Below are 27417 nucleotides of genomic sequence, written 5' to 3' on the forward strand. Positions count from 1 at the left end.
AAGAGGCTTGTTTGCATGAATGTTTTCCTAGTTTGGCCAAAGATTTCTAGAAAGAACGACCTGCATCTAAAGTGCATTTTCCACTTTTGTTTTGAACTCCTTAGATGTATGATTTTTCAGGAAATATTTCATTTTTCTCTACAAGAATGATAAGATTGAGCACTCTACAGGGATGGAGCCTCAGTTTTTGAAAACCCAGTTGGTTTACTGATTTAATATGCGTTCACATGCATATTTTTCAGAAATAAAATGTAAATTAGAAAATAAATTAAAAGTTTACTCCCCAGTAGTGTGACCAAGAAGAAAGTTTCACACAGCCTAATACCAGTGTGGTTTTTGACCTGTGGAAAACATACTGTAGTTACCTAGTTGGAATAGAGCCCTTTATGGGGACATTGCAAATAGCACCACATCTTTGGCTGCTTTATCATGCACAATGCAATAACATGATCAAAGAAAGTTGATGATTAAACTGTGTGGTAGGGCAAACAATTAGAGGGATTAATTTGGTTTTTTGATTAGTAATTACGTTGTTTCTCTTTTTGCAATCATATTCAAAACAGCTGGCCTTCCCTAGCCAAAAGATGTGTCCTCTGAATTGCCAGGCACTGGGAGTGGAGCTTTTCCTGATGCCCTGAGGTTGTGTTCAGAGCTGTGATCCCCAAAGCAGTCTCTGGAGGGTAATTAACAGCACAACTGCAGATAGCAGTGGGCCCCAGGCTGGTACATCCTTATCAGAAGCAAACACATATGGTAGCATGGTATGTAAAGTGTGAGTACTTGTTTGCACTGAGAGCATCATTCATCCAGTGCAATCAGCCCCTTTTCTAATAAAGAGGATACAATTGAAAATTTTTAATGGTGATATCGTTAAAAGGTAACAGCAGAGAGACACAGGGGATTAGAGCCTCTTGGAGGATGATGAAGAGGCTCCCCTTGACAGTGATGTCAGTGGTTTATTTCACGTGGCTCAGACACTGCTGTAAATTGGCCACTGTAGTTTATTTCAGTGCTTACCCAGTGAGGATAACACATTTGCATGGAAGAAAATTCTAAATTAGCATAGGAGCAAAATCTAAGAAATGCCAAGGTTCTCTCATTTCTGGTATCATGCTTAGTGCCCATCAGAGTTAAGCCTTTCTGCAAAAAAATTACCACTGGCTAAAATAAGCCCACCCTTATCAAAAAAAGCAAAAATGTTATCATCCATTTCCTCAGGTCACCTCATACTGCTGCAAAGACTCTCTTTGTTGAGCACATTTCCAAATGGAAGTAACATAAGTTCATCCCTTAAAATGAGGTCATTGCTTCTCCCCACAACAAATGTTAGGCATGGTTAGCATCTTTTTGTTGGGACTCAAGCCAGAATGCATCCTGCTCTGGCACAATGGGAACCTGCTGGGGGTTTCCCTTCACAACAGCTACTGTTAAAGATGGAGTGAAAAACAAAACCCTGCTCCCAATGTGAAAAAAAGACTGGATTTTTAATCTGAAAAAGAGGCCACTGTAAGCAGAACACAAAGCAAAGAGAGATGAGCATAATAAAATACCACCAGTATGGGAGGAGGCCTGTGCATGTTAAAAATAATGGCTTTGCACTTTAGAGGGTTCACTCAATAATACAGATTCCCTGTTTTCTTAAGGGACCCTCTCTAATGCCATGGGAAAACCAGGCCAGACCCTGGACTGACAGTCAGTGAAAATTTGCTAATAGTTTTTTCTCTGTAGCCATGATAAATAATCTCTTACTTCCAGAGGGAAGCACTTAAAGAAAAAGAGTGAATATGTATTTGCTAGCATGAGTCAGCATCAGCATTTTCTGGAGGCTTAAGGTAATATCCAAGTAGCTTGGGCATTAGTCTTTGCTGTAACAGAAATATTTTTAATTCATGTAGTTTTTCCTGAAAATGGGGAAGCAGTTCTTAGGTCCCTTCATCTTGTGGCAGGACTAGGGGACCATAAGGTAAAGAAGGGTTGGCAAATGGAGTGCTGCTGCCAGCACAGCTTATCCAGCCTCAGCCCTTTGCCGAGATGTCCCTGGGATGAAAATGAGCTCCAGACTGGAAAACCTGTTGTGTGCTACAGGCGGTCTGCAAGCTCATCAGCCTGCTGTACGTTAGAGAGGGAGTTTTTATAGCAGCGTACCTTAAAGGGAAATGCACGGATCTAAAAGAAATACACATTGCATAAAACCTCCCTTCATTAGCCAGCTGAGCATATTTGCACATTTCTTAAAACTAGAAACAGTCCCTTTTTCTTCCAAGAAAGTATGAGGAGAGAGGAGAGAAGTCATACCATCTGTGAAGAAAAAGCTTGGTATTATGCATTCACCAGTACTGCTACTCCCATAAATCCACTGTTTACTAAATATTCTCTGAATAGCCATTTCAGAGCTCACTGCTGTGCACAGCACCTGAAGTTTGTCTCCCCAAGAATTAAAACACTTGTAAAAATCTTGATTTTTAATTTTAGTCTGCATGTAGAGTTTGAAAAGGTAGCAGCCACAGGAATCCCAGGAGGGAAGAGCTGCACAGGAAGGGCTGCAATCTTTGTGGCTGACTGCAAGGGCATCTCAGATTCAGGTGCTTTGATGTGTGTCCCTTGCCTGTTGTTCTCATGACATTTGTCCAGACCTTGGAGTATCAAAAGCAAATTTTCATCTTCATTTCATAATGGGATTGATTACAGAAAAAGACAAAGGGATCTGAACTGGCTGCAAGCATTCAGAACACTTCTCAGGATGCTGAGGTTTAATTAGTGAAGGATAAATCTATTAGGTCTGATGGCAGAATGTCCTGTAGACAGAGTGTCTATGTCTATTCTATCTGTGTGGGACTCTTATTTCCAGATGCCAGCTGGTGTGGAAGGTGGGAATGGGCACGTGGAGAAGAATTGCCCACAGGCAGGGGCACATGGGTGTCCTGGGTGATGGTTGGAAACCCAAGATCCCTTCCCCCCCACTGTGGTTTTAATGCATTTCATATATCAGTCCTTTATCAATTTATGATATGGGCTTCCAGGAATGATGGCAATCCAGATAAATAATTACTAACATTATTATTGCACTTCTTTGATCTTTAAAATCCTCCATTGGTTTGAGCCTAGGCTCTGGTGCTGTTTCTGTCTGTAATACTGAGGCAATTTACAGGCTCCAGCAGGGACTCCAAGAGGCTGTTTTTTAAACAAAACAGTGCCAATTGAAGTAACATTTTCATACTCTACTGAGGTATTAAAAAAAGAAAAACAACAAATTTAGTCTTAAAAAACAAATGTAAAGTTTGAAAATTTTGGGTTCAGAAATGTAGAAGTTTAGGATTGATGTTTTTGATCAATTCCTTACATTTTGGATGGAGAGTGTTCATTGGTTCTCGTGGTTTTGGACATGACATGTCTTAACAAGGATACTCGAGACATTTTGTGAGACAGAAAAAAGCTTGCAAGTCTCTCCTCTGTGTGGGTAGGTCTGAAGTAATGCCTTAGTTATAGGGGAAGTGGAAGCTGGCAATGCTGCTTTTAGGGAGGCTGAAACTGCTTTTAGTTTCCAACAAGGTTGTCTCTGTTTTCTTTCTAATGTTACTGCTTGTTTCTGCTGATGGTAGAGGTGGAAATGGATGGAGGGACTCCCAGAAACCCTGTTTGCACAATGGTACACCCTCAGTCTGTTCTCCCTCTGTGCAAATCTCAGAGCTCCTGTGCGTGGTGGCCCAGAAAGGGTGAGCTAACCCCATCTGTGGGCTTGGGAGCATCAGCCAAGGCCAGACAAAAAAGGTTTTCCCCTTTCTAAGAGCACAGGGACGTGTTACACCCTGTGTACTGAGGCAGCCCGTGTACACGCACATGTTGGCTCACGTCACGTTCAGATACCTGGAAACCAGTAACAGTTAACCAGTAACCAGTGCTGGGTTACTGGTGCAGGCTGACAGGTGAGCAGGATGCTGGGCCCAACACCTCACCAGCCCCACTGAGGGATGGCAGCCTGGCTGCTGGTGTGGCTGGACGCTTGTGGCTGCTATGGAGTGAGTTTTGAGGGATAACTGGCAAAGGAGGACGTGCTGTTGGCTTGAGGGATTCCAGGAGTGGATTTGGGCACCACCTGAGATAGTTTGGTTTGAGACACTTTTGTGTGGCCTCAGGCTGGGACTGTGACCTGAACTTTATCCTTCCTCCTGTTAGTATTAGTAACAGCTGTTAAGTCTTCAGAACCCCTAAGCCCAAAAGTCATGCCCAAATCTGTAAGAGACACAGGCATTGCTCTCCCTCCACAGTGAAATTGCAGTTAGAGATTAATGTGATTATCAAATATTTATTGCTGCTTCTGCCTCTCCCCCTCCATTTTGTTTGAGCAAATAGGCTGGGACGTGCCTGCAGAGGAGCAGTGCTCCTTGCCTGGCTGTATTCCTGCGCCTGCCTGCTGGAATCTGATTTTCCCCTCCCCACCCAGAGCAGCTGTAAACAGCTGATGTTAATTCTGGTCCCCCTGCTGACTGTGCCAAACAGGGATGCCATTGCCCTCTGACAAAGAGGCTCCCGCTCTATTGAGTCCTCCCTCCTACCTTTAGTAATGCTGATAAAATGCTGACCTGTTTTTTTACCCCAGTGACTGCTGTTGCTAAGCACTGAGAATATGACCTGTCTCCTGTAATAATCTGCATTGCACAACTCAGATGATCTCCCGAATGAAAGCAGCTCTCAAGGCAGCTTTTCTTGCCCATGGTCTATACAGTTATGACTGTTTACTTTGCAGGGGCATCTTATTTTTGAGAAAGCCTGACTGAACACCAGTGTTTGGGGGCTGTATTTGGGGACTGTTCTGTTGGAAGGACATTGCAGAAGCTGGTTTGTAGGGATCAGTGTGGCATGCTTGGAAAAGAATGATAAAGAGCAGGGAAGGCTGTAAGCTGGTGACTTATCACTGCAAAGTGGAATGCAAAGTGTGCAAAACTCGGGAGAAAATGAGGAGTTCATAAGTAATGGCTTTCTCCTTAGAGGGGAGAGCTTTTTTTATTGGCTGTACCAGTAAAATAGTCTCGTCACTTGTATGGGTACAAGGAGAAAAGCAGATTTCCTATCCTCTTATCATTTTGCTGTCATTATGCCAAGACTGCTTCATCCTGCATGTGAAGGAGGCTTCTGATGGGCTTGGAGCAATTCTTGAGCACAACATCCAGCTTGCAGTGGCTGTGTTGACAGGAGAGGAGAAAACTCTATGGCAAATCCAGAAATTTGATATTTAAAAAAAAAAAAGGAAATTATTTGAGCAACAGAAAACATCTCAATGCACTCGTAGCTGCAGTGATGTAAGCCTGGGATGAAATGGTGCTGAGAGGGAAAGAACCCAGACAACTCCTGCTTTACCAGTCTAGAAGAGGGCACAAAAAATATGTTGACTGCCCAAGTTGCCAGGGAAAGCTGTGGCAGGGATAAAATCAAAGATTGTGTGATTTGTCCCTCTTGAAAGCTAACCCAGTTTGTTGCATTTGCTCCAAGGCAGGATCAGCATTATCTAAACTGTCCTCCCTGGATATTTGCATAACTTGTTAAAACCCTCTGGGGATGGGACTTCCTCTCAGTGATTCTGTCATGGCTTAACCAACATTTCTGCTGTCCTTACATTCAAGCTGAAGTCATCATAAAGTAAATTTGTGTAACTATCTTTAATGCAAAGTCTGAAACAAAGGAAAATGCAGTTTGTATAATGACACTGTACCTAGAAATTTCTGGCTTCTTCACTGAAAGTAAACAGATATTTTCAATAAAATGTGCCATAAAATGAAGGAGAATAGAGAAAATAAACCAAAATGTTAGCAGATGTGAAATTTTATAATACATTCATTTGTAGAACCATGGGCTTTTTAATTCTACCAATCCAATCCTTCAAGGTTGAATATTTTGATTTTTTTTTTTTTAATCTCTCAGATTAGTTCTCCCAGTACTGGTTGGGTCTGTTCAGCTTGGCCATTAGAAGTGGTGTGGTGCCTTGGGGAAGAGCAGCGTGGTTGGTTTCCCTGCAGCCTCTTCCTGAGGCTGGTTCCCCGTGGCTGTGTGCCACACGGGGTGCCAGATGTGCCCCTGGCTGCTGGCCTTGCGTGTGAGACTCCACTCCATAATTCACGGTCATGTGTGGAGCCAAGCCTGCTGCTGCCTGCTCGGGGTTTGACCCACATTTCACAAGGTGGTTTGGGATCCTTTCCTGTCTAGCTAAGTGGATGTACAATGTGCTGTGTCATTAATAATTTCTTTGCCGCTGAAATGTGTTTTTATACCGTGCCGTGATTTCTCATGGGACTTCTCCTTTTTTTCTTGCAGTCTGACACAAATGCAAGTTACCTGAGAGCAGCTCGAGCTGGCAACTTGGAAAAGGCTCTTGACTACCTAAAAAATGGAGTGGACATCAACATCTCAAATCAGGTTGAAGATTATTTTGGTCAAATTTTCTGGATAAATACCTTTCTTGCTGTTTCTCAGATCTCTCATCATATTTGCACTTCATGTCAAAGATAATTTACGTGTTTTTTGATGAACCATGTTTACATATCTTATCTAAATAATTTTTTTTTGTTTTTAAACCCTTTACCCAGACACCATTTCACTTGCACTTGGGGAATGTGCTGCCTTATCTTTCATTCCATTTGTATTGCATTAGATCATGGAACAGCACACAGAATTTGAGACCCCAGAGCCAGAATATCTTGATTTAATTCATTCTCTGTCTTTATAATCTAATTCTTGTGAAGTTTACCTAAGTGTAGTTTTTGTAAGCAGTCCTCTCAGTGGCATGGTAATAACTTGTCTCCTCATATGCTTGGTAAGCTGGAAAACACTTGGTAATCCTTCTAATTGCTTTTCTTTTTCCCCTCCCTTTTCTCAAACCAGAATGGGTTGAATGCTCTCCATCTCGCCTCCAAAGAAGGGCACGTAGAGGTTGTCTCTGAGCTGATCCAGCGAGGTGCCAGTGTGGATGCAGCCACAAAGGTCAGTCAAGCCTATCTGGTTGTTCCCTGTTCACACTGCTGGCCTGGGCACGAGGTGTTGGCCATGTGATTGCAGACTGCTGCAGCAGAAATTGCCCATTTTCCACTGCTGGGGCGGGGGGGCTCTCAATAATTGCTTAATAGAAACAATTATAGTAGATGATAATAAATGTCACAGATTGCTAGGGTGGAGATTTACTGAACAAGCTGTAGACTCCTGTTGTGGTTTCTGTCCATGCCATGTCTTCTAGAATAACACACCCATTAGAAGTATTTAGCAAGAAATACTGTATTCTAAAGTGGAAGATGTTCTTGATGGTGTTGTTATGTATTCAGGCTCAGGTTCTGTACTCTTTTCAAGTGTCCCTGTCTCTAATTCCAGAAAGGAAACACAGCACTGCACATAGCATCCCTCGCCGGACAAGCAGAAGTTGTCAAAGTGCTGGTTACAAATCGGGCCAATGTCAATGCACAGTCTCAGGTAAGGCCACACGCCCCTGTTTGCTTCTGCTGACACTAGTGTTGTTCTTCTCTTAGAAACTCTGATTTTAGCAAATATATTTGCTAAATAACATGTTAATGTTAGCTCTTGAAAATAGAGTTGATAGTGAGATCAACCTCAGATGTGCCCTACCAGCTGCTCCTTGTTAGAGCTGGAGGAGACAAGGCTGGAACAGGAGAGTGGGAGAGAATGTGTTCAGAGGGATCCTGTTTCACATCATTCACTGTCTCAGGCTCAGTTGAGCCCATCCCTTTTCCTTGTAGAGGGAGGTACTGCAGGCGTATGCAGAGTTTGTAAGTCTGGTTCAAGTCCTTTGAATAAATGTTTAGGTCAATTATAGAGAATTTGAAATGAGACAAAACAGCACTGGGTGCTACAAGCAAAGCAGTAGAACAAAACAGAAAAACTCTGGCTTGAAAAATGCATAAACTACAGATTGTTGAAAGCCATGTGGCTGTGCCAGCAGTGCCCTGCATACCACCCCAGTCCTGCTCTCCCTGCTCAGGGGCTGGAGGCAGTGTCAGAGAAGAGACAGCTTTCTCATCTGGCCCAGGATTACCATTTTGCTGTATTATAAAAATGTGGGCATGAAAATAAATGTTTGTTAAAAAAAAAATTAAAGAAGGAGGATGGGTTGTTTTATTGGTCTTTCAAATAATAGGAACAAAATGCTTAACAGGATCTATTTGGAAAATGTTAGTTATTTGTGGTCTATATTTCATGGTTTTTTTCACCTGAGGAAAAGAAATAAATTACTCAGATCTTCTTTCTTACTCTTTTATACTAGCTCAATAAGCACTATTTGATTCCAGGAACCAAATTTAATATAACTTAAATTTAAAGAAAACAACAACAAAGTATTTTTAGGTAAAATCTCCCATGGCTGTTAAGAAGTAAAACAAAGCAGAAATATTTGCCATGGTTTTCCTGTTAAAGAACTTAAGATGGGAGTGACAGGATCTTTTCAGCTTGGGTTTGAGAACTTGTGTATTCATCCCTGAAACTAAAAATAATCTGAGATTGTAAACATTTTATATAACTGCATTGTCCATACACCCTAAGGTTTTGCCACATGTTAGTCTAACTTTGCTAACGTGCCAGAATTAAAGGTTTATTTCTCCCCCACCCCACTATAGAGTCTTTAGTTGGAACACCATGTAACACCTCTATTGGCCATTCCACACCAATCCCAGCTGGGATTCAGCTTTTGAGGAGGTTCCTGGTGCCAAACTGGTGGTTTCTGTCACCAAACTGCCCTGGACCAGCTTGGTTTGTGGTGCTGAGCTCCACTTGAGTTTTGTCTCCTTGAAGGTGACAGCTCTCCCATGCTTGTCTAACCAAATCTTGCTGTCTGTAAAAAAGCCAAAAAGCAAACCAGATATTTGTGCTGGGGCAAAATTTAACACCTTTTCTAAGGGCTATTTATTACTATTCAAGACAAAATGGTTTTTATCAGACTTTTGGCTGTCTGGCAATTCCAGCCCCCTTTTTAAAGACAGAAACAAGTGTAAAGTGTGGGGTGGAAGGATATTTAAAACCTTACAAAAACTTAACATAGGAGAAAATGTTCTGCTCTGCCTCCCAATGCTAATAATATTTGGTTTTGAGAATTTTTGCCTATTAATTATTTCATGAAACAAGCTGTTAGGTAGTGTTTCCTGCTTCCTTTCTAATTGCAAATGTTTGAAACTAAAAAATTAATGTTTGTTTCCAGCTGAGTTAGTAAATAGATATGGAATATGGCATGAAATCATAGAATACCAGACTCAATACCAAACTGCTGTTCACTGCAATAACTTGTGGTGTGACATATGAGGTACCTTAGCAAGTGCTTCCTGGCTTCTCTGGTTTTTAATTAAGTAGAATTTTGACTGTATGGTGACTGAACTGTTGAACCTCTGTTCAGGATAGTGCATTAAACACATCTCTAACTTTGTGCTTGGGCTGTGTGAGCCCTTCAGTGCCTGCTCTGTGCTCGTAGCAGTGCCTGCCTGCACAGACACCAAAATACCAAATCCTGGAGCAGCAGCAGGCCCTGCCACCTGTGCAGGCCTTGTAAACATGTGGCTTCACAGCTGCTGGGTGCCTTGATGCTGCTGAAGTTCCTCTTGGGTCCAGCATCCATTTTGTCCCCAGATGTCCTTTGCTGTGACCTCCTGTGTGTCCCTGCTGCCGCGTGCTTGGCCTCAGGTCACCGGTGCTGGGTGCTGGACGTGTGCCCTGCCCCTCTGTCCACTGCTGGGACAATCAGGTGTCCCTCAGCTGGTCCCCTGCAGCTCAGCCCAGTCTCACTGCCATGGGTCTCCCTCTGCATCTCCCCAGGGCCCAGAATGTGGATGTTTTTCCTTTGTTATAAACATACGGGCAAACTCCTCTCAGCTCATCTATTTTCAGCCCCATTGGTTTTCTGCAAAATCTAGGTCAGTGTCCTGTGTAACTGTAGGAGAGATTTCAGAATTTCTTAGAACTAAAGATAAAAAATGCATTGCCTTCATATTAATCCCAAAAAATCCAGTTTCTCATAGGCTGTTTATTGTTAAGACAAAGACAAAAGCATTGACTGTAAGACAAAGGCATTCACCAAAGAACGAGTTAAGCTCTGCAGCCTCTGATACTTGTATTGCATTGATTGAAATCAGTCACTAAAGCATAATTTGAGAGATGCTCTAATGTGTTCAGAAACACTGATAGACCTCTGTCTCAAACTGCTGAGCACCAATGATCCTCACAGATCTGGTGCCTGAAATATGAAGTAGCTGGGTGCCCAGAAGGCAGCTCTTTGAGGAGATGGAAAGCAGAAGTAGCTGGCACAAGTGAAAGGGAAGTCAAAGCTAATGGAAAGAAGAGAAAAAAATTACAATTACTCTGAGGAGTCACTGCTCTTGCTTTTGCCACAGACTTGTATTGTATTTCCCTGTCCTGTTTTGAATTTCCAGTGCTGTGGCTGTATTTATCAGGAATCATAACTCATTGCCACCAAATCATCTGTCCAGATTGATTTTTAGCTTAACTTCACAACAGATGTGAAGGAAATTGTTCTGCTTTAGCTGTGGGAATTGTATCTGGTCAGCTAAAGATTCTTCTGTGTCCTTGTAAATAATATTGCCCTTGTCCCATCTTCACTTAAGCCAGTGTAGATCATGCCATAAATCATCTGTGAGCAAAGAGTTTTTTCACTTTTCACCTAATCTTCCCTCATTTGGCAGATCTATTTCATGTATAAAATGTTTGTGGGGTGTTTACACTCTTGTTCTTCTATTTCAGAATGGCTTCACTCCATTGTACATGGCAGCCCAAGAAAACCACCTGGAGGTTGTTAAGTTTCTTCTTGACAATGGTGCCAGTCAAAGCCTTGCCACAGAGGTAAAAGTTTGAATTTGACACTTTATGAACAAAGCAGAATGTGTTTCAGCAGTGATTTCTGCCAGCTTATATCAAACTAGTCTTTTAAATACAAAATTAAAGACGAATAAAAAGCTGTCTCTGTGAAGTGTGCTAATGAATAGAGTTATGGGGTTTTCAGCAATTTAAACTGTCTCTTGCCATTTCTAAAATAAAAAAAAAAATTACTTTAACTAGAGACAGTTCTAAATATAGATGTGTTCTTAGTCATAACTGCTAATCTTTCAGGTTAAATGCTCACATAGGGAACCTGTGTCTATAATATAAAAGTTCTCTGTGCTTTTATTAAAAATAGTGAGCAATGAGAAGGGTGGCAGCCATAAGACAAGAACAACTGTTCACCTGTGCTTTGAACCAGCCCTGGAATATCAGAGAAAACCCAGGGTTATCTGGGGCTTGGGCATTTCCTGAAGTGCCTCATTACCATGTTGGTGCCCTCTCTGTGGCACCCAGTTACCCCACTGGTGCTGCAAGGAGAATTTCAAGCTGACAGAAAGATGCAGGATCCATCCTTGAAGGTGTTCTGTGATCTTTCTAAGAGAACATTTTGTATTTCTTTCTTAAAAAGGAATTATAACTCAAATACAAAATTAATTCTAAAATAAGGCAACCTGTGAAGAAAAAAAAATTAACAAATATATTAATAGTTGTAAATGTATGGCATTGAGAAAGGTGTTGAATCTGGTGAATTTTCAGTTGTCTTATCACTGAAATTTTGCTACCAAACCATAGAAAGGTATTTCAGTATGTGCTTTCTTTAATATTTATTGAATTCTAATTGCTCTACTAGTACTGCTTCCATGAAGGAAATAATGCTTATTTAGAAAAGGCCTAGTTTTTGAAAAATATGAAATGCACAATTAGTTTATTGCCACTTATACCTGATAGTATCACTGTATAATGGTATAGAAAGGAAATCTTATTCCTTATTCCACTGTGAAAAATGAATTGCTAATGGATCAAAACAGTGTTTCCAAAATCACTAAAGTTAGTTATGACTTGAAGTGTGCATCAGAACCACTTTCTGGAAATGCTCAAGGATATGAGAGTCAAGAAATACCAAAATAAAATATGTTACATCTGAAAAATTAGTCAAAAATTGTCACTTACCACTATATGATTTTCTGAAAAGAGATTTTAGAAAAAATTTTGGAGGGGTTTTTGACTATTTTTTGTTTGGTGTTGTTTTTCCTTTGAACACTGTATGTCAGTTTAAGTTGAGCTTTTTTCCATCTCAGCTTGATGATAAGGTGCAATCTAATTTTATCTATGGAGAATTCTTTTGAAGATAGCAGACTATAAAAGAATGACACCTATATTGCCTTCCTTGTTTGAGATAGTTGCTCTTATGGGTTCTTTTTTATTTTCTCTTGGTCCAAGTTTTCTTAAAAATCTGATTTCTCCCTATCATTTTAAGTGCAAAAACTTTTGTCACTAAAGGATTGTCACTTAGCTAAATACTCTTTAAAAGTAAGTATTTAATCATGGTAGTTTAATCTAATTAGAGGAAATAATTGGTTCTATTTCTTTAGAAGAAAAGATGTCGTGGGTGTCTACACCACTTTTCTGTGCGGTGGGTGAATTTTGGGATCTGTAAATAGAGCAGGGAGCCAAGGCCTCCAGGGTTTCTGCGGGCAAGAGCCCCCATTTCTGCACATAAAGCACAGCAATATTGCCAGAGCCCTCTCTGGGGATGCTCAGGGAGGGTTTTTGGCCCTCAGGGCTGCAGAGCATCTTTCACACCCCGTGGCCCTGTGGCTGCTTGACCCCAGCGCTGCAGCCCATGCCTGCCCCTGCTGCTGGAGGACGGGGAGCTGCAGGCAGCAGGGAAACCTGGTTAAACGAGCATGAAACTCCTCGGGGGGCAGGGAGGGTGTGCTGGAAATTGCTTTTTAGGTTCCAGGAATATAAGTGGTTTTTTTGGATTTTCTTCCCCTCAAAAATTTTGCAAAAGCTCTCTTTTTCAAGACCCCTCCTGTTTCTCATCCTTGATTGAGGTGTTCTTGGTTTTGAAGCTAGAGGGAGAAATTCCATTTTGAAAACTTTACTTTTCATTCCAAAAGTTAAAAAGTTAGCGCTTCAACTCTGCACTGTTGACATGGAGTGAGGTTCTACCTCTTCCTCTGTCACTGCTGCACTTTTATTTCACAGTTACACGGTTTCACCATGATAGCAGTAGTTGATGAGTGAAAATATGTGTTTGCTTGCTAAGATGCAATGAGGTTTGGTAATACAGGTTTTGGATATATTCATCAGGAGACAAACTGAATAAGTAAATATCCAAAGCAGTTTGCCTTTGTGATTTTTTGAGTGATTTATGGGTATTATTTTGGGCAAAGCCTGGATGTGCTCCTGGGTTGCAATGACAGATATTTGGGACAGAGCAGAATGTAAAAGACAACTCCTTCATTCTTTAGTTTTCTAAGAATCCATAACATCAAATTAATATATAAAGCTATAAATCCCAGACTGTACATTTATGTGTTTGAGGAATCTGCTCTAAAATCTGTTAAACAAAAACCTTCAGTTTTTCAGGTTTTTTATTCTACACTATTTTGGTTATTAGCAAATCTGAAAAGAAATAACTTTTTTTTGTAACAGGATTGTCTATCAAATTATATAAATTGTCATAAAAAGAAATTGTAGTAGAACTACATTCAGAGAATGTGGCATTCTTGATCAATTATTATATTTTAAATGTACATATATATTATGTTAGAGGATAGAGCTTGTTTTGTTTTTGTTTGTTTAGTTGTTTGGCTTTTTAAAAATAATCATAAAAATGTAGATTATAATCTGTCAGGAATTGATTATAATTTACTATTGAGACATCATTAGAAATTGCAATTTTAATATTCCAGCTTTTTATACCTTTTTATATAATTAAGCACTTACATGAATAAGTATCTGTATAATTAACTGTAAATTTGTGAGTAATTTCACACTTTTTATCCTCGACTCTCAGTCATTTGTGTCTTACAATTTTGTGTTGTGTCTGGAGTGCCAGAAAGGTGTTTTGGGTATTTGGAACCTTGTTCACCAGCACTTTACTCCAATTTCAGGGTCATGGCAGGGTACTTTTACACCATGTTACTCTGGGTTGAATTTGGACCATCTCTGTTCGTAAGGCTGAGATCTCTTGGCTCCCCCTTCCCGCCCCATGGAGGGTTTGGAGCTCGCCTTGACGGTGCCCGTTGTGTGTTGCAGGATGGTTTCACACCTCTGGCAGTAGCTTTGCAGCAAGGCCATGACCAGGTGGTTTCCCTGCTGCTGGAGAATGACACCAAGGGGAAGGTCCGCCTGCCCGCCCTGCACATCGCGGCGCGCAAGGACGACACCAAGGCGGCGGCTCTGCTCCTGCAGAACGACCACAACGCCGACGTGGAGTCAAAGGTCAGTTGGGAGAAGCAAGGGGCTTTGGTGCTCTCAGGTGCTGGCCACAGCCAGGGGAGATCTCCCTCGGTGTGATCTGTTCGGCTGCAGTTACACAGAACTTTCTCCTCTAACACCCGATAAAGAATAACGTTTGATTTGCCTCCTTTGCCTCTTTCTCCCCCTGTTCCCCTTCTGTTTAAATCAGGGTTAATTCCTCTTGTAGAAACCTTGCAAATGGAAAATAATAAGCAAAATATTATTTGAATTATTTTCTCGGGAATGAAAGCCACTCCTGAAAGCGGTGGTGAGCCGTAGGTACTGCACACTTGCCGTTCGATCAGCTGTCTGTGCAATTGCTGCTTGGAGAACTTGGGTGAACATGTAACAATTAGCACTCAAAGTACAATTAGCACTCAAAGTACAATTAGCACTCAAAGTACTCGCTGGTTCTGCTTCCACCCTGTGGAGCTTCCCGTGTGTGCCGGGCGCGCTGCCCCCCGAGCTGCCGTGCCCCACAGCCATCATGAAGCTTTCCGCACCCATGTCACCGGTGGTGGACTAACCGTGCATTTTTTCCCCCTCTTTGCTTCCCAATGTGTTAACCTAGATGATGGTGAATAGAACAACAGAGGTATATATAAATATATCTATGCATCATCACTCCTCCATGACTTAGTGCTGCTGCATCATTTCTCCCTCCTGTCTGCATTGCATATTTTAGGATAGACACCTGCTTTAGATTAAATGAAGTAGCATGTGCTAGAGAAGACTGTAGTTTAGAGACCAGGGCTCTCTGCAGCTGGAACTAGAGCTTAAAAGTAAGAGTGAAGCATTCTTGGGAACTTAACTGCCATCATAAAAGGGCTGTATTACGAGAGATGGAGTTTTCAGGGATTCTCATGGAGCATATGTTTATCAGATGTTCTCAGAGCTGCAGACAACCCTGTCATGTTGTGCATCCAGGTCTGATTCTAGGCTTCTGCATGACACTTACCTTGATGGTGTCAGCAAATAGAATGATCTGAGAGTGGTTTTACAGCTGCAAAACTCCCAAAGCAAGGCGGTGGCAGCTAGCATGGCTTGCTAACAATTTAGAAATGCATCTAGTTCCCATAAGGTTTCATACTTTGCAGGACTGATGGAATTGCTGCATGTTTTAGCATTATTTTAAAAGGAAGTAAAACTACTTAAATATGAAAATCAGTTGCTGAAGTAATTTTATCAGTAAGACGTCTTTTAATTAGGGTGGTAACTCATGGTGTCTGAACATAACCCAGTGTGATTGCCCACAGTGGGAGACTGGTCCTTATGGTGCTAACCCTTGGAAAAAAACCCCATATTAATAATTTAAAATAGTCTTTGATGTTATTTTCATTTGCATCTGCTTTGAATTTACAAAAGCCAGTTAGCAAATATCATTAAATGACTTGTATTTGAACTTCTGCAAAGAATCTTTAAGAGATTTAACTTGCAAGATTGACATAATACCAATAACTATATTTTTCTAGTTAGAAGCTAATTTCTCATAAAAGTCAGATCATTGCTTTAATACTCAAATGTTTTGCTGCTGTTTTCCTGGAATAACTGAAAGTTTTATTCAACTTCTTTTCTTCTAGAATAATTATGTTAATTTTTTCCCTCCTGCCTAGCAATGTGATTTTATTTAGATTCTCTGAAATACTATAAATAAACATCGGTGAGTGAAAACTAGTACAGAATTGGAGTGGTGACTTGCAGCAGGCTCCTGTTACTAGCTTTTGTCAGTGATGTGCCATGAATTGTGGAGTGCCAATGCAATATTTTTTTTTTAAGTATCTATTGGTTGTGTCTTGTTTTGTTTATTTTGCAGAGTGGGTTCACTCCCCTGCACATAGCTGCTCACTATGGGAATATCAATGTGGCCACGTTGCTGTTGAATCGGGGTGCTGCCGTGGACTTCACTGCACGGGTGAGTGTGGAGCCAGTCACGCTCAGTTTGCTTTGTGGCCACAGCTTCTGCACAGGGGTGTGAGAGGCACCTCTCCCTCCCCAGCCAAGGGGCCACACAGAACACTGGCTGAGCTGTTCTGTTACCACCTGGTGTCAAGGGGCTTTCCCTGGGCTGCTGAACCGAACCCGAGCTCGAGACCTCGCCTCCCAGAACTTCTGCTGTCACCAAAAGGAGCTGCTGTTGTCGTGGCTCCAGCCCTGCAAAAGGTGGGATGGGATCCAGGGGCGCGAATGCTTCCACCTGTAGCTGTGACATATGGCAGGGGTGGTGTGTCCCTGCTGAGTTCTCCTCACCGTGCTGCTGCTTCCAGTGAACATCAGGTGTGGTGCTGAGGAAAGCATCTGTGCTTCCATTGCATGCAATTCATAAAGGAAATCTGGGACCTGGAGGAGTAGGAAATGAAGCGAGACCTAGGAGTGGAGTCCGTAGTGTAAGCAGAAGGAAGACAGGAAAAAATAGAAGTTAGAGTTGGAAGAGCAGGGGAAAAACCCAAACATATATGGATAGGGATACAACAGGAAGGATAGGGGTACAATATGAAGGGCAAGGAAAGATGGTGGTGCCGGGCATGAGACCAGATAAATAAATCCCAAAAAAAAACAATCTGAGGCTCTGCAAGGCTTTGGCTCACCAAACCTCACCCAAACAAAGCCAGGGAAGAGATGTGATCCAGGAAAATAGGGAGATAAAATCATGGCATTCAAAGTGAAGGCAAATGCTGATGTAAGAGTAAATAGGCCTAAATTGGCCATGAATAAATGTTGTCTAGAAATTTAGATATTTCCTATTAAATATTATTAATTAATTTTATTTAATTAATAACTGCTTAATAATGAATGTTAAATATGACAAATGCGTTTCTGGAGCAATCTTTCAATTAAATTAGAAAAAATAAAAAAATATCCAATGTAAATTCAAGATTATATTTATGAGGGGAATTATGTCATGTGGATAATCCAGCAGCTCCTCTTCTGAGATTTTGATCGTGTGTTATGTTTATTACTTTTGCAAGAGGAAAAGTACTACAACACTGCTTAGGCAATTAACCCAAAGGGAAAAGTGAATTTGCAGTATTCTACTTTAGATAGTTTGTATGGCTAAAAACTTGAATGCTTCTGTAGTTAAGACGCATATTTACGTACAGCAAAGTTTTTCTGACCAGCATTGTAAACCCCTTGCTCTGCTTTCATTGATAGCATTGACCTCTGATTTCCAAGTCCTTTAGCTGACCCAAGTAGAGCATTAAGGCATTTCATACCATCCCAAGCTTTGGCATTGTGGGTTTGATAAGCCCTAATCACAGAAGCAGGGATGACAAATGGGGTCTTGGGTCAAGTCTTTCCCACTCAGAAACAAGATTAGGGATTAGCAATGCTACTACATTAGCAATTAGCAGCATTTAGTGCCAGTGCACTAAATACCATCTGCCTATGCTTGTTTTAATGGAATAATAAGTCTTAGGCTTCAGCAGCTCTGTTTTGGATTAAGGGCACTTGTGGAGAGCACATCCAGAGTGAAAAGGTCATTCTTGCCTCCTTTTCAAGATCTGGGCATTCTGAATTCTGCCTCCATTGGTTGTCATCATCAGGCAGAGTTGTGGGCTGGCTGGGCAGGTGGGGATGCAATGGCATCAGCCTGGGCTGAGATGTGGCTCAGGGAGCCCTGAGCTCTTGTTTGTGCTTGTGATACAGGGCAGGGGCATCCAGAGAGAGACAGAGCTCATCTCCACTCCGTGGCAGTTGCAAATCTAGATAAAGTCGTTGTGACAGAAAGAATTGTAGCATAAATAACAGTAATATGGAGCTGAATGTTGTTCTTAGTGCTTATCAGGCTGCAGGGGATGAAAGCACTGCACAGGAGGATGGGTTGGGTTCTGGCAGAGCAGCGGATTTGTGGGCTAACAGAGTACTTCCAATTATCAGCACCGAGTAGCAGAGCCCTTTCTTGATCCTTGGTTACCCATATTGCAAAACAGGTACTGAAAGTGACCCACAGGTACAGCCTGCTCATTGCCACCTCATGGCCTCTTGTTTTAATTTCTGTAAGTGCTATCCACTTAGTCTGCTGTCTTCCCTCTGCAGGAAAGGCCCTTATTTGAGTTGCTGACAATGTGAGATGAGCAACAGAGCAAAAATATGGAAGGGCTGTAACCCAAATAAAATATTACCATATGTACTGTAGCTCTCAAAAGTGCAAAGAGAAAACTTTTAAGATGGGGGTGTCAAATGCACTTTGTGCATTTTTCCTTTATTCTTACTAAATAAATACAAGTTAGCACTACTAGTCTGAACATAAACTGAGAGACAGACTCTTCAGGAAAGTACGAATTCTAGGGAGGGGTTTGAACAAGAGAAGAGGATTATGGCAACGAAAGAAGCTTGTGTGAGCAGGGTAATGTGAAGACAAATGTGTGACAAATAGCTATCTGCCATCTGCCACCATCAGTGTAGGCAGGGAGGGGAAAGGTGGAGGAATGTGAATGGGTGTGTAGGATGAAGGCAGAGCTGTAAGGCCAAGGGCAAGGGTGGTGAAAGGATGAGAGGAAAAGGAGGGCAGCCCTGTGGCAGAGGAGATCTCCTCAGCTGCTGTTCCCAGCCAGTTTCCAAGAGCCCTGAGGGAAGGAAGGGGCTCCAGCAGGGAAGGCAAGGAAGGAGATGAGCTTGCTGCTGGCTCTCAGTGTGTGGGCAGGAGCACAGTGGTGCTGTGCTGTAAGTAAATGATGTCCCCAGTGATATTCAGGAGCAGCTGCTCCCTCAGCCCCGCTGGTACGCACCTGCCTGCTCTCAGCTGTCACATATTCCCTTGGTCCCCTCTTTCAGTGCAGCCAGGGGACAGGCACAGCTCCAGGGGCTCTTACAGGTGTCACAGTGCCTGCCAGCCCGTGTACCTGCTGACTGTAGAGGCTGGCGGCTGGAAATGTACCTGCTTTTACAGGTTTGCACTCCTGCAGTCCAGTGACTGATGCCATGTCAGCTCTTCCCATGAGCTGCATTAGCACTTCTGTGTCTGCCTTCTCCTCTTGCCTTGCTGCAAGTGCAGGGAGGGTGGCACAGCAAACTCCCCATTGGGATGGATGGAAATAATTTCAGTAAATCAGCTTCTGATGCCCTTTATTCCACCTATAAACAAGGAGGCAGCTTTGGGAGCCATCCTAACCTCATTCCAAATGAAACAAAATCTCCTTATTCAGCTGGATGTTTGCCATTTGGTAACAAAGCAAAAACAATCATTCCAAATTGCTCGACTTCTTGGGCTCAAACTCAACAGGAAACCTGTCACAGTTACTGGCAGGGTAGGCATTGCAGGGTAACGGGCATTTTATGACTACTCATCATCCTTTTCCTGTAGTACATTATTGTGTGTCCAGCTTCTCCAAAATACCTCAAATACTTCATTGCATTGCCATATTTCCCTCTTGCTTAACTGGGAGACAATCACACAGAAACTAAAGAAGTGGAGGAGGAGAATAAAAGGTAACTGAGGATGAAGTCTGCCTCCTTTCTTGGCCAGATTAACACTTTAAAGCAGTCACTACTTGGACTTTGAAGGATTACAACACCTCCAGGCACCCTTCTCTTAGCTGACAGTGTGATGAATCCTAGTTAAAAACTGAAAGGTAGCCAGATACCTTTAAGTGAATCTATTTTATCAATTTTTTCAACAGGAAAAACAAATTCCTGTCATTTTAAAACTATTGTTTATCAGCCACTTGTGCCTTTAAATCAAACTGTATCAGATGTCTTACCTGAAGTTTTAATGATTTAATGGAGGTGTTACCTAGAGTGTTAATTATTTAATGGAGGTGTTTGGAATAAACTGGGCATTTTATTTAGGTAAAAGTTATCTTTTGGGGGTTCACACAATCTTCAAATAGCCTTCTTCTTTCTGAGATGATCTTCCAGTGGAAAGATCTGCTTAGCCCAGGTGAGGAAATGCATTTGAAGATGCACCTGTCTCTGAGGAAAACAGTGCTTAGAAAGGAAGGAAGGATGAAATTCTCTGCATCTTCCAGAGCAGTGGCTGAGAGAAACCTCTGTGACCCCCTCATCCACTCTGTGCTTGAGCAAGTCAGAAGGTGTAGGCAGCCAGGGATCCTCTATGTGAAGGTGACCTTTCCCTGTATCTTTCTTGCCAAAGCAAACAGGAGAGAGCTCCTCACTGTGCCATAAAACTGCACCCAGCCCTGGAGAAGCCTTCCTGATCCACAGCACTCCTTATCCTGGAGGAGATCTCAGTTCCACTGGGAGTGGGCTTTGCCTGCAGAAAGTTTGCTTACTGGAAGGTTAGGAAAGGATTTGGTGATTTTGAGGGTGGTGTGAGGACAACATGCATTAATGATGACCCTGAGGCTGAGGAGCAGAACACCATTAGCCCATCAGACAGGGCAGGCAATATCTAAGTGACAGTGGCATAAGAGGAAAACATCTTTGTTTCCCCGGTGGTGGTTTGCCATAAGAGCCCGTTTCTATAGTCTTCCTTGTTTTCTTCCAGGATTCATTTTATACATCTCAACCCTGAAGAAATTTAAGTATATAAGCACACAAGAACTAAAATAGCACAATGTAAAACTTACTGGCATTAAGAAGAGAAGGGAAAAAGCTGGAAAATTGTGTACTGTTGAGGGTTTCCTGGAAAGCATCTAATTGTGCATTTTTATCTTTAATTTCTGAAACACTATACAAGCCTCAGTGATCCCAGTGACTGCTACTAGAATATAAGACTTTTCTCTGCGGGAAATTTGCTGTGTTGTAGCTCCAGTTCTGAATTGCAGGAAAATACAGGGGAGGATATTGAGTATTTTAACATACACCATGTTGGTGTTGGTGCATAGTTGCATATGAGAATCTTCAAATGCACACCACAAACTTCCCATACCTCCAGGATCTGGCAATAATGGTAATAACAATGTAGTGGTGCTACTGACAATTCCAGCATGCAAAAACCACCATTATGCTCTTCCCTCTAATGCTGGAGGGATTTTCCAGACTGTATAAGATATTTCTGTCATAGCAGTCTGGTTGTTTTCAGCTTCTGTCTTACTCACACATTCTGTGTCAATATTAAGCTCTTCCTAGAGGTTGCTCTTAGTTGAGGAGTGAGAAGAACTGTCTTACTAAATTCCAGGTTAATCTGAACATTTTGGTAAGAAACTGTTCTGGTTTGTTTTAAATCAAGGAAGTGAAATTTGAAATCAGATAGATAGTGTAATTTTTCTAATTAAAACTGCACTCCACTGAGAGGCTGGGAGAGTTCAGAGGTGGAGGTAAGTTCTCTCACTGGCAGCAAGAAGAAATGCCAAGTCCATGTGACTGGCAGTGAGTTTTCAGAGTCCTGATGTGATCAGCTGCTCAGTCAGCATTTAAATCAATGCAGCACATGACTAGGAGATGTTTTCCCTTTGTTTCGTGCCTTCCTTTAAGGTGCATTTCAGAGCCCAATATGAAGCTGTGAGTGCAAACATTTGATTTTCTTGGTTATTATTAGCATCCTTATGCTTGTGAGACTCCAGCTGTGATGGGAGAAAGAGGCAATCTCGTAGGACAGCATAGCACACCAGAAACCCAGGGGGAGTTCCTGGTTTTCTAAATGCATTAAAATGGAACCATTGCACACTGACAATTTTAACCCTATTTTTTCCTTCACTTCCTAACTATCCATGTGGCTAAACTGTGGTGAGCTGTGATGGATAACACTGTGTGTCACAGGGCAGCTGGTCTCATTTCAGCTGGGACATGTTAGTTGGCTCGTTTCTCAACACAAGATAACTGAAAAGTTTTTGATTTTTCTTGTGAAGCTGTAGATAGAGAGCTGCAGCTGGAAAGGCTTGGTGCTCCTTCTGATCAGGCACAAGCAAAGGCCACTGACTGTAAAAGCAGCACTCCTCTCCCATCGTATTTGTGGGTGTTGTGTGCTCTGGAGGAAGGCACGAGCCCTTTAGAGCTTAAATCATTCAGTGTGAGGGAGCTGCAGCAGGCAGTGGATGGAGACAAAGGGAAAACCACCATCCACAATGCCGTGAAGTGTAGAAGAAGTTGCCTGCACCTGATCCATGGTATTTGAGCTACGTACAGCCTCAGAGGACTTCAGGTCACTTGTCCCAAAAAATCTGCCAAGAAGGAGAGGAAAGGCTGTGTTCTAGTTGATAATCCTATGGCCATTTTCTCCATAGTTTTAGCATGCTATTCTCACAATGATGTTTCATATTCCCTTTTGAATTTATACTCACAAATTGGACCTCAGTGTGAAGGGGTCTGCCTGAGACATTACCCAACGCTGGATATTTCAAAAGCAAGGGCAAGCAGCACTCCAGCAGGAACTCTGGATCTGAACCACATAATTTAATGGCAGCTTTTGGAAGGCATTTCAGCTTTATTACTGCGGGAAAACATCTTCAAAAATTTCCTGATTTACTATTCTATCTTAAGAACAAAGGGAGAAATTTATAGAAGATCAAACGGATAAAAATAGACTGAAAAGACAGCGGATGCTGTTGATACACTGAAGAATTCAGAACCTTACATTTGGTGGCTATTTTGTTTGCTGATACCACAGTTTTAGTGTTAATAAACAACACCAAAGTTGCATATATTATTAAGCTTTTTTTATCTCTTGTTTCTTGTGACAAGTACAAATAACTCCATTTTGAGTTCCTTGCTTTACATTTTGCCATCAGAAGAATTAATGATGGTGTTGTCTGAGGTTTATTCACTTCTCAGTTTGTGTTCTTAATTGTGAGATGAGAGATGGGAAAGGACCATACATATGAAACTTCTAGCTGTGATTCTTTAAGACTTGGTACAACAGAGTATTGACCAAAGCCAAGTTTCTTGGCCTGAACATCAGTGTGCAATTATTCAAGCATTCAGATAATGCATCTCTTCCTTCATCTGTTTGGAGTCAGAACTCTCAGCCAGCTGAATTATTACTTAGCATTCTTTGCTACCAGTAAAAGCTTAAATAGCTAAACAGCAAAATGAAATTCTAATAGAGACTTGCCCCCCCTTTTTTCCCCCCTTCTTTTCCTCACAGTGTTTTCCTGAGATGTTAAGGTTGAAAAAGGTTAAAAGTGTTTTTAATTATTCATTCCTTTAATTTTTTTATGAACTGCCTGATCGGGTTAGTAGAGTACAACAAAATCTGCAAACTCCTTCCAAGGGAATGAGTGCTCTTTCCTAGGAAAGAGAAGCTCTTTGGTCATCCATAAGGACAGATATTACACTGAACATACAGAGATTCATTTGCTTGATTCCTCCTGCTCCATTAATTATTTCTGGGAAGCTGTGTGTAGTTGGTTTTCCTCACAATTTTTTTTTTGTGCAGTCACATTCTTTCTCCATCCATCTCTGTAATGTGAACTTGCTGCCTATTTTCAACCAAAAGTAACTCCAGGTTTCAAGATGCTAAAGACAATGAATTTAAATGTTTTTTGTAAAGACAGGTGATCACATAGAGCAAAGATGGATTGCTGGCTCTCAAGCTCAGCCCTCATTTGGTGCTGGAGAATTTCCTCACATTTCCAGCCAGCGTGATTGCCCCTGTCAGAAACTGGGAGAGAAATATGCTGTCCTAATAGCTTTGGTAGCAATCCAGAAATCTGAATGTCATTTGAACAGGACTTGGTTTTGAACATGAAAGTGGATATTTTTCATTTTTTCATCGTTGCAAGCAAACAGTGTCACCTAACCCTTAATTGCTGAGGGGTCATCTTAATTGCTAACAAGTCATCTCTTTTAGTTTTGAGCTGTGTGTTTGCCAGCACTCATCCTTCTATTCCATAACCTGCTCTCCTTCATTCATGGCAGCAGCAGCTTTGACTGGCAAATAATTAGATCCAAAGTGCACGTTCTTGTGTGGTTATGCCCTCCCTTGTGCTGCACTAGATTCAGCTTAGTGTTGAGATGAATGAGTACCAGACTTCTAACAGGTGCTTGTCTTGCATTTTTTAATGCTGTTCCTTCCTCCTCCATTTCTTTCTTGATGCTTGGAAAATACTTTTCTTCTTGTCTATGTATGAGGCAGTAAATTATTAGTACTAAATTATTTTGATGTGTTAACAGGGCAGTAGGATCTGTTAGGCTGAGTTAACCTCTTTACCCCTTAACATCAGCATGTAGAAAAAGGTGTTTCTTTTAATCTAAATTACCTGCAGTACTCTTTACTTGAAGACACAAAAATTATTTCCTTTACCATTTTTTTCTTGGGAAAGTAGAACTCATCTCTTGCTCCCTCTGACCTCAGTAACATCTTTCTTCCTGGGAAGAGAAAAAAAGCAGAAAGTATCTCCACATAATTGTTTTTCTCCTTTTTTTTCTGCTCCTTTTTGTGACTGGTACAGTAATGTAATGACCCCATATTATATCCAATGTCAGCTCCCAGTCAAATAGAATTAACTCTTTTTTTCAAAACCATCTCACAGAAAATTTAAGTGATCACATAGCTTTACCTCCCTGAAAGGACTAGACATGCTGCACTTTCTGTTTAATGTGCTGTTTAATCTTCCTGTTTTACTTTGCTTTTTAAAGGAATGAGAACCTACCCGGCACAGTCATCACTTTGATCCTCTAATGATCATGAATATTGTAGAAAGGATCTCTGTCATTTAACCTTGCTAACATGTATTTTACCTCTGAGATAACATTAATTAGTACTTTCTAGTAGCTGTGAGATTGCTTCATAGTGAAATTTTGTGTAAATGTAGCAGTGCATGAGGTACATGGTGTTATGATTAGGCTGTGAGTCAGCTTGTCGGACCTGAGAGGGGATCTTGTCTTGGTGCTGGCTCTCCATCACTGCACTCACCTGTGCTGCTGAAGGCTCTGTTAGCCAGGTCAGCCAGCCATGCCCTCCCTGCTGCTCAGGGAGCCTTTGATGCAGCCAGCCACAGGACACTGTGTGCTGCTTTCTGCTGGGTGCCAGGGCTGCTGGCTTACACAGCCAGCTGTGTGCAGGAACACATCCTCTACAATTCTCTGTGCCTGCATACCCTGGCTGCGTGCTCTGCTTTATTTTTCCTTGGCTCCATATGATCAGATGCACACAGGACATGGCCTTCACAGGGCACGAGATGAAGGAGTCAGCAGAGCATGAAGAGACGTCCTGGCTGCATCTCGTTGGGAAGGGCTGCCTGTGTGTGCTCACAGTGGGTTATGTAACTGTCCTGGATGTGCAGCATCTCATCCCTGCCTGTGCCAGCCTGCCAGGCACACTCAGGGAAGCACACACACTCCTCTGCAGCCCCACTTCCAGCACGGTGTTGCACCCATTAGAGGAGCAAATTGAGGAGGCAAAATTAATGGTGCAACTGAAGTGAAGGTGCTTGCCAGGCTTTCAGGGTCTGGTGGTAATGTTCAGAAATAAGTAATGCTGGCCTCTCATAGTTGTTGTATGAGATCTGCAGATATAATGGTTTTGTTTATTTTTCTGTGGATCCTACAAGGTTTATGAAGTTGAGGTATGAATCCTTATCACTGCAGGTTCCTAAACAACCACAGCTGGATTAAATTGCTAAGATTCAGTAAAATTGTGTAAGTTCAACCCTTAAGCAAAAGTTGTGAGCTGAGGCACAATCATGCCATTTTATAACCCTAACAACAATTTGACTTTTGTCTTCACTGTGTTTATGTTGAGATACCAGGCCAGTAATTCACATGTGTGGTTGAGCACAGCTTCCTTTTGCTTTCATGCTCCCAGGGAAACAAACTGTGTTATGATTTAGCAAATTGGGCATAATCCACTCTGTGAGCAAACCAAAAATGGAATTCATGAAAGACAGACATATGCATATTTATTTTCATGTTGTTTTCTTCCACAGAATGATATCACACCGTTGCACGTTGCATCAAAAAGGGGAAATGCAAATATGGTCAAACTCCTACTGGATCGAGGAGCTAAAATTGATGCCAAAACAAGGGTAAGCTCAAGTGTGAGTGCTGTAAGTGGCTGTGTGGAATGCCTGCCTCTGACCTGAGTGTTGCTGTAGAGCTTAAATCATTCATCTTCCCAGGAGGCTGCTGCAGCTGCACTGCATTTATTTTTAATGAAATTATTGCTGTCAGATACTAACGTTTTACATCTCTTACAGCAGTGTATGAAGCACCAAGGATGGCAAAGCTCAGAGCCAACCATTTTCCATGTTCCCTTTCCAGTGTTTAATTAGGAGCTGCTTTTATCTACTTGGGAGTAGAGGTGAAAGTACAGGAACATGCTAAAAGATGAGAATTCAAGTCAGATATTTCAGACTTTGAATGCTAGCAGGGTAACTTTGAGCTGCAGTGCGTGTTTGCCTTTCTCTATCCACAGGCAGTGTCACAGAGTGTGCTGTGGCTGATGATTCTCTTGCAGCTCAGGCTCTGTGTGGGATTTGTCAGCACATGGGGCAGGCACAGGGATGGTTTCCATCAGGCTGACTCCTAACTCAGTGCCCTGAGTGACTTGGAAACTCAATGCATGTGGTTATGTCTAACTGCTGTAGTTAAAACCCAACCAAGCCAGAGATATTTTATTTACTTACACAGCAGCAAAAAAAAAAAAAAAAAAAAAAAAAAAAAAAAAAAAAAAAAAAAAAAAAAAGAGAGAGAGAAGGAAAGAGAAGGAAAAAGTTCAAATGTTTGGAAGTAAATCCAGAACTAGTGGTGCTGTGGGCTGTCAGGACAGTCTTTGCAACACACTCAAGAGCTGTCCCAGTAACTTTCTGACAATTATAATTTTCTTGACATATTAATTTATCACCTCTACCTTTTCCATTTTGAATTCATCTGTATATGTTCTACCATTCAGAATCATTCTAAGCAAAAGAAATGTAAAACCTAAGAATAGTTTTTCTGCAGTTGTTCCTGTATTCACAGGTTTTTGTTTGGTTACTGTAGTCCCTGAGATTTCCTGCAGTGCTTGTTAGGCACATTTGTGTTTTTGTTCTCTGTCGAATTCAGAAACTGGGTCAGTTTATTTTGTCATCTCTTCCTTCTCTCCACATGTTCTTCCTTATTGCTTCTATTTTACCTTTAGTAGCTGATGGTTTATTTCTAAAATGTTTTAAGTTCTTTTCTAGTTGGGCAATAACATGGAAGAGATGAATGACTTTTCATGGGTTATGTGGGCAGTGGGTATAGTTCCTGCACTGAAATTCCAGCCTCCTCTGTGCCACATAGGGGTACCAGGATAAGGGGTGTGCTTCTGCC

The 27417-nt window shown here is 41.7% G+C and overlaps 1 protein-coding gene across 2 annotated transcripts in view; it reads left to right on the forward strand.

Moving 5' to 3' along the window:
• Positions 1–27417, forward strand: part of ANK3 (ankyrin 3) — a 189704-nt gene that overhangs the window by 48078 nt on the left and 114209 nt on the right. For both annotated transcript variants that reach the window (XM_058810081.1, XM_058810082.1), the window contains exons 2-8: positions 6307–6408; positions 6874–6972; positions 7354–7452; positions 10738–10836; positions 14083–14268; positions 16100–16198; positions 26052–26150. In XM_058810081.1, coding sequence (XP_058666064.1) covers positions 6307–6408; positions 6874–6972; positions 7354–7452; positions 10738–10836; positions 14083–14268; positions 16100–16198; positions 26052–26150 — 783 coding nt within the window. The remainder of the gene's footprint in view (positions 1–6306; positions 6409–6873; positions 6973–7353; positions 7453–10737; positions 10837–14082; positions 14269–16099; positions 16199–26051; positions 26151–27417) is intronic.

This window comes from Ammospiza caudacuta, chromosome 9 (genome assembly GCF_027887145.1).
Source record: "Ammospiza caudacuta isolate bAmmCau1 chromosome 9, bAmmCau1.pri, whole genome shotgun sequence".
NCBI lineage: Eukaryota > Metazoa > Chordata > Aves > Passeriformes > Passerellidae > Ammospiza > Ammospiza caudacuta.